The sequence below is a fragment of the Atta cephalotes genome (genome assembly GCF_000143395.1).
Source record: "Atta cephalotes unplaced genomic scaffold scaffold00067, whole genome shotgun sequence".
NCBI lineage: Eukaryota > Metazoa > Arthropoda > Insecta > Hymenoptera > Formicidae > Atta > Atta cephalotes.
This window is the reverse complement of record NW_012130131.1, coordinates 858,088-866,000: the sequence shown is the minus strand read 5'-3', so window position 1 is coordinate 866,000 and position 7,913 is coordinate 858,088. Positions and strand designations below refer to the sequence as shown.

At 33.4% G+C, this 7,913-nt stretch overlaps 1 protein-coding gene across 1 annotated transcript in view; it reads left to right on the top strand.

Moving 5' to 3' along the window:
• Window positions 1-6,916, top strand: part of LOC105623881 (ejaculatory bulb-specific protein 3) — a 10,419-nt gene extending 3,503 nt beyond the window's left edge. The window contains exons 2-4 of the mRNA XM_012205254.1: window positions 1,783-1,957; window positions 3,171-3,265; window positions 6,589-6,916. Of these exons, the coding sequence (XP_012060644.1) occupies window positions 1,783-1,957; window positions 3,171-3,265; window positions 6,589-6,690 (372 nt within the window). The 3' untranslated portion in view covers window positions 6,691-6,916. The remainder of the gene's footprint in view (window positions 1-1,782; window positions 1,958-3,170; window positions 3,266-6,588) is intronic.
• Window positions 6,917-7,913: the final 997 nt, after the last annotated feature.

Below are 7,913 nucleotides of genomic sequence, written 5' to 3'. Positions count from 1 at the left end.
GAGAGAGAGAGAGGGGGTCCTATACTATACTAATTAACATCCAACTTAACTCGCCGACATTAACCCGTTATGTATTAGCGTAACCATCTGGTCGCGGTCTGTAGGGGAGGGTGAGAGATTCTCTCGTTTTTGAGTCTAAACTAACTGGTCGAAAGTATTGTGATTTGTCTTTTCGACGAAATAAACTATGAATCTTAAGTTTTAAAAGATCTAAATTTTAAGAATATTATATCTCTGAGAGACATTGAAAATTACTTGTTAATTACCTTTTTTTTATCAATTTTTTTTTAAGATTAAGTATTATGTAATAATTAAATGCACAAACTTCTTTTTCTAGTTCTCCTGCTTCAAATACATCAGAATTAATCTATTTTTTATTGATTGAAAATTTATTCCAACTACTATCAGATTGAATTGCGTAATTCAAGATTTACGTATCTGTTTTTTTTTGTGAGAAACATTAAAAGCCATTAAACTTGAAACTGGAGTAATTAATATCATTTTATGCCTTGAAGTTAAAAAAACAAATATATGTATGTATGTATGAGAATATATGTATGTATGAGAATATGTATTATTTTCTTACTTTACAGTGTGACATTGATTGTTAATACAATTTCCTTTTTTGCAATATTCACATATGAATAATTCATTTGAATAACAACTTGCATGTTTACCTGTTGATGAATTAATTTAAATAAGACACGATTAATTAATACTTATTATTGAAATTTCTGAAAATCAATTTCCACAGAAATAAATGAATATTTCACATTCTCAAGATTTCATTTCATAAACATCGTTTCGTAGAAATATGTTTTGATGTTTCAAGTATTCGAGAATCGTAATAATAGAAGTGTCTCTTAACGTTTTGCGTTTTAACGTAACTGCGTTTGAGAAATCGTTTGACACATTCTGTATAATTGATTTGATTTCAAAACAACTTCATCCGTTGCATCCCACTGGCTGTCTACTCTCTATCTTTATCTACTAATGAAGCGTACGAGCACGTATTCGATTCTCTATTTCTGCTTTCCGTAAGCCTATAGGAGCCTTGCGCTATATATAATTTCTATTTCCGATGGAACCTACAGGAATTTCCATAGTCCAAGAGCAGGAGCGCACACATGAGTGATGCATAACATGTATAACACACACGCATTCACTCGTTGATATTCACATCACGCGCTAAACATGCTCGCATACAATTCTGCGTTTCGGCAGCGCGATTATGAACGCAACCAGCCCAATGGCAAACATTTAACTACGTATGCACGTGCGACATTTAGCATGGTGACCTGAGGTCATTCCGGATTCTGACACTTTGTTCGCAGTTGTCCTATGTATTTATAACGATTCGATAATACGCGATAAACCAGTTTTCCGGATTTTAAAATCAAATTCCCAAGGAATCCATAATTGATGATTTCGTATTCTCATTCAGATCTTATTCTTACATATAACACAGACACTCTAGTGACTGTCTAGATTATACATCATCTTGAAAAATCTTGAAAAAAAAAATACGCAACAGCATTATTTTAATGGAAAATAATTTCATTAATTCATATAATATTATTAATGAACAAACAAATACATTATGCTTTTATTTTAATAAAATTCAATAACAGTATTAATGAATCATTAATAATACTGTTATTAAATTAATGAGATTATTTTCAATTAAAATAATGCTGTTGGTACAATATTATGTTTTTCAGTGTAGATTTTTGGATATTCTTTCATATAGAGAAATAAGAAATTTTTTAACACTCAATCTAGGTCCTGGCTCTATTTCTTCTCGTGGTAGCGGTAGTTTTGGCAGAGGACAAGTATACGACAAAGTATGACAATATTGACTTGGACACGATTTTGGCGAGCGACCGTTTGCTCAAAAACTATATAAATTGCCTATTGGAGAAGGGAAGTTGCACGCCCGATGGCAAAGAGCTTAAAGGTGAGCGTTTTGAGATTTCACTAATCATAATTATTCTATTCTTCGTTAGATTTTTCTATTCAAACATTAGTAATGTTACTTCAAAACATAACTCTCGTAATGCAAAGAGTAAAAATATAGAAATTAAAAAAAAATACGATTCCGTGGAAGCGTAGAATAACGTGTCTGATGTTGCATTTGGCTCGATAACATGGCAAAACATGCACGATGAAATGAGACAGTAATGATGATCTTTCACATGCTTTCTAATGCACGAGAGAATCATCCTTGGCACTAATGGCCATTCTCATCTCGTCGAAGGATGCACGATGCGAGGTCGTCTCGTTAACGATGTTACATATGTACGAAGCAGGCACATATCACTTCAGCTCCAGATATGAATAATCCGCTACAAACGACTGCTACGCTGAGGAGATTTGGATAAAAAGTACCTTGGTGTCGTGAGACATTTTGTATATGTGTACGTTCGCGGTTAGCGTCGCGAAGAACAAACGTATGCGTCAGTTCTTTTCAGGTGAAAATTTTGCTCACGAACATAACGTTTCCGCGCAAAAATCTTATATATACAGAGTTGAGACACGGATACTAGAAACCAATTACTTGCTCGGTGTATTTCCGCAGATTGCATTTCCTGCAAATTGCATTAATTACTTGTCGCACGTATCACGATTTATTTCTCTACGTTAGAATCACGTTTATCATCTGTTTCTTCTCGAATTTCTTTTTACTTTGGCATGCTACCCCGTCGCGAGATAAAACATGCGATGGACGGTAATACGTTACCGAGAATGTATAGTCTTGTCTGAGAAAATTCACGAGAGATATGCGGGAGTGTACAGTCAGCTGACCAGGTGGTGCAAATGACGCGGAGTGATAAAAAATCTGAGACAAATCCTGCAGGACGTCGCGTATTCGAGAAATAACATACGTCATTATGAACTCCTACGAAGAACGTCGCGATAAAAATAACCTTATAGGAAAGGATATATTCCTATTCTAAAATATTTATCGACGAAAAAAAGAAAAGAATCGAATTGCTATTTTATTTAAAAAGATAAAAGGAAAAACGACCTTTAATTTTTTTTAAGAACCTTATAACTGTGTAATTTCATAGCTCGATGTTACGCATAGCGTATGCTTCAAATATTGAATTTCGCGCAGCCATGTCCCTGATCTGAATTCCTCTCGTAATTTTTTTCCCTGTTTGTTTCAGAAACTCTTCCGGACGCACTGGAGACTGAGTGTACTAAATGCAGCGAGAAGCAAAAGAAGGGTACTGAGAAGGTCATCCGGTATCTAGTCAACAAGGTATATGTTCGTGCTAACATGTATGCTCGCCCGTCACTTTTCACTGGGCTAATTAAACGCGAGGTCTGCGTAATGAGTTGATACCGGTGGGAGTAGGAACGCTCGGGGGATACGTCGAGGCAGTTTAAATGCCGTGGAACTAGTTTGACTTTCACGCAGAGACGGGTTAACCCTCCACATTGCACTAGGTGGCAGGGGGTGTCCCTGATTCGTTTGCGAACCACACTTGGAAACTTTCGCATCCGTAGCCAGATAATTTAACGGCGATGTGAATCCGCCAACCCTTCGAGCCCTTCTTTCGAGAACTGATTTCACCCCCGACTGGGCAGTCATATTTTAACGATTTTAAAGGAATTTCAAGCTATCTCGTTTTGAATGTATTGCGTTTTACAACAATTTCTGAAATGGAGTAAAAAATGCTCATATATTTTCTTAAAAATTAATACAATGTCATGGCTTATTTCGAGCTATAATTAAATTAATTTTGAATTAATATAATTAACAAATCGGTTTACAAAGTCTTCCTCAGTGTTACAACGCAGAAATACAATCTTAAATTAACGCACAAAGAATAACGGATACAATAAAAATTTAAAAATCATCAATGGTGAAGTATCAAAATATAAAAAAAATATTTAAAAATTCGAACGTCAATAAATATCCCGCCAGATGACAATAAGATAGGAACATTTGATACTTCAGTCAACAGTAGATTAATTATGTTTATCGATAAAGATAGATTTGCCAAATTCCTCGGTTGAGATCGAGAATCCAGTTTATTACAGACTTGAAAATCAAACGATTTGAGAATTCTTTAGTTACGAATATTTTATAATATTCTATAGAACAAATAGATTTATTAAAATAATATATTAGTGTGAATAAAAAGTACAGAATTAAATAATAACTTACGGTAATTTATATAAAATACTGAAATCTAAGCTCTCAATCAAAGATTCAATTAAGTACATTAAAGATACTGATTGTTGCTCGTTTGAAAATTAACTGATGTGAAATGTAGATCAAATAAAAATAAATTAATAAAATCGAATATAAAAACAAGTTTGTTCAAAACTGTGACCACTTATGTTCTCGTACATCAAGTATATTAAAATAAGTTATCCAATACTTAGTATCTTTCATTAAATTGTTTTTTTTGTTCTTTAATATGTATTTCAGAAATTATATATTTCTTTTACGATAATTCTTTTCAAAATCAAGAACTAACTTTTTTCCAATCAAAGTCATGATTAGTTTCCGTAATGTGTTTCTGAATTAGTTCAGATTACTGAATATTTGAACTGATCTAATTTTATAGTATTGCGTTCTTTAATTCTTGTCTGCAATTCTCTGTCTCTTCGTTTGGCCAACATACGATGCATCGCAGTTATTACAGTTATTATTTTTATTTTATATATGACATTATTGTTTTTATCATGTTGATTTCTTTATGAACTTTGATAAATTTATTAAGCTTGTTTAAGCATCTATAGCCAATCATGTTTTTGAATTTATTAATAGATTTAGTAATTTTATTAGAAATAGATCTTATATATGGGAAAACCATTATCTCTCTTACAACTTCATCAATGTCAACGTTATCTAAACTAGTGTTATTAACCATCGTAGATTTTTTTACAAGTCAAACTTTTGATCCTTTTGTTAATATAATAAAAAATCATTCCTAAAGGATAACCGTTATCCTTCAAATTCTCTATTATAAATTCTATGTTCTTATTATAGAATGTAGAATTTGACAATAAGATTGCTCTATCAACTAAGCTATATATGATCTCTATTTTATGACATGCGGGATGATTCGAATAGAACGATAAATATGTGCCCGAGAACATCTTTTTATGGTGCCAACCTAAAATAATAGTATTGTCTTTATTGATGACCGATAGATCCAAAACATTCAGACAATGATCTCCCTCATATTCAATAATGAATTTAAGTCTATCATGCATCAAATGAAATGAATGAATTTAAAATTTGAGTGACTTTATCTTTAGGTGCAATCATAAAGATATCATCAACATATCTAAAGTATGCAGGAACTTGAAATTATAAAGAATTTAACACTCTCTCTTCCAAATCCTCCATGACAATGTCAGAAATGATGAGGAAAGGGGGAACCTATAGGTATGCCAAAAGTTTGTTTATAAATAATGCCATTAAAATAATGAAATGTCGATGTAAAGACAAATTGGACCATTAATTAATGAATTCATTCTTTGGTATGTTTGTGACACCTTTAATAGAACCCAATCCATCCACACAACATCCAATGGAATATTAATGAACAGAGAAGTAACATCTAATAAAACCATCTCTGTTTTGTCAATCGTTTTGTTAATTCCAGTTAATTTATTGTGAAATTCAAAGCTATTTTTTATTCCACTTTTTGCAGAAAGGATATTCTCAGAGATAATATCTTGCAAAAAACCAGCTAGCGAATATAGAGTAAGTTGATTGAAGAAATAATAATTCTAAAGGGAACGTCTTCCTTGTGTATTTTTGATAAAGCAATACTCGTAATTAAAGAATTCTCAAATCGTTTGATATAAATCTGTGACAAATTGGATCTCAACCGAGTAAAGTTTGGTAAATTTATCTTTATCGATAAATATAATTAATCTACTGTTGACTGAAGTATCCAAATGTTCCTTATCTTATTGTCATTTGGCGGAATACTTATTGACATTCGAATTTTTGAATATTTTTTTTATATTTTGACACTTCACTATTGATGTTTTTAAATTTTTATTGTATCTATTATTCTTTGTATCTATTATTCTTTGTGCGTTAATTTAAAGATTGTATTTAATTTTAAGATTGTATTTCTGCGTTGTAGCATTGAGGAAGGCTTTGTAAATCGATACATTTGTTAATTATATTAATTCAAAATTAATTTAATTATAGTTCGAAATAAGCCATGACATTATATTAATTTCTGAAATATTGTACGCGTTTTTCATGTAGTATCAATATGGCGATTTGAATCCTTTAAAAAGATATTATTTTTAATGCATATAAGAGTTTGTCTTTGAAATTACTGGTCTCATCGCATTTTTACAATTGTGCATTACTGCTTTTGACTGAATTTCACGATAACATAATGATGTAATATAGTTCTATCTCAAGGCATTTCTCAATACAAAGTATTAAAGTGAGAAAACTTTCAGAGTAAAAATCTTCAGCAGCTTTATTTTATGTAGATGTAACTAACGATACGTCTTCGGTAAATGCAATCCTGTTACGCAAACTTGTTACAGAAGATACAAGGGCGATTGCTTATTCGATCTTTTACTTTATTTCAGAAACCGGAAACTTGGGAGCAACTTAAGAAGAAGTACGATCCCAATGGCCAATACAGTATCAAATATACAGACGAAGCACACAAGCAGGGAATAAATGTGTGAATAATTTAGATTCTCATCTCGCCGAGTAGAACGTCGAGAAATCTGTCCTCTCTTCTTCTAGCACATTCGAATTAAATAAATCCGTTCAGCGTCACGTAGAACTCTTGTTCAACAGAAATTTAGAAGCTATAAAGAAACATATATTACTAGATATTATCGTAAATAATAAATGATAAGTGTAAAAAAATGTTATTGTGATTGAATTATAATAATTTAATTATCATCATCGATTATTTATTATTTAATCATCGATAATTTCCATCTCTTCTTCTCTTGATCCCTCATTGTCTTGATAGGCGAACTACATTTGTACACCAGTCACGGCCGGTAATAATATATTTCTTGGTGCCGCGGCTCTTCTCCCGAAAGCAGTTCGACACTTCGGGAAGAGATAAATCTAGGCACAATGCCGAGAAAAGTTCCCTGGCCGAAGTTTGAGGTCCGAACGTCGCCCTTGAGACCACCTCGCTTAATTTCCTGACGCTGTCCAAATACGAAATATATGTGCGCATACCTATACGGGACGTAACTTTACCATTCTCCGAAGCTCACCGGAAACAGACGGCGATTTTGTATTTCCATGTTAGATCGAGGCCGAGCGAAGCATTCCGATCCTTTACAAGGAGTTCGTCCTTCCCCGTCTCTCATCCATCTCCAGGGAAAACGGAGAGCATATTTCATCATCGAAGAACAAGAACATCGGACGATAATCGATATCGTTCACTCAGGTAACAACTGGAGTTAACTTCTTGAAGTTACTGAAGTTGCATAAGGATTAACGAGAACAGCTTCACACTTTACGTACTCGCGTTTGCTCGTAAATCAAGTTCTGTCATTTTGAAAAACCGATGAGTCGCGTTCGCACTAAGATTTAAATTAAGCGAAGGATACTTTCTTTTTTTATCCATGTTTGTCTTCGACGTGATAATTCCTGTCCCGGCTCGCGCGTTATTAAATTAAAGAAGTTAAGGGTTCACCGAGATGGGCCGACAAGTACACATGCATAACTAATTACCCCCTTCGTTGTGCTTCCTTTGCCACACCCTCTGTTTCCTCCCATACCCGTACAACGAACTTTGTCGACGACGCGCGCGTTAAATATGTAAATGAATTACGAGATTAGTGTATAGTCAACTTAAGCAGTCGATTTAAATGCACCGCGACGGACCGAAGGCACGAGGCAATGATGAAGAGAGAGGGAGAGGGTGGTCGAGGGTCACTCA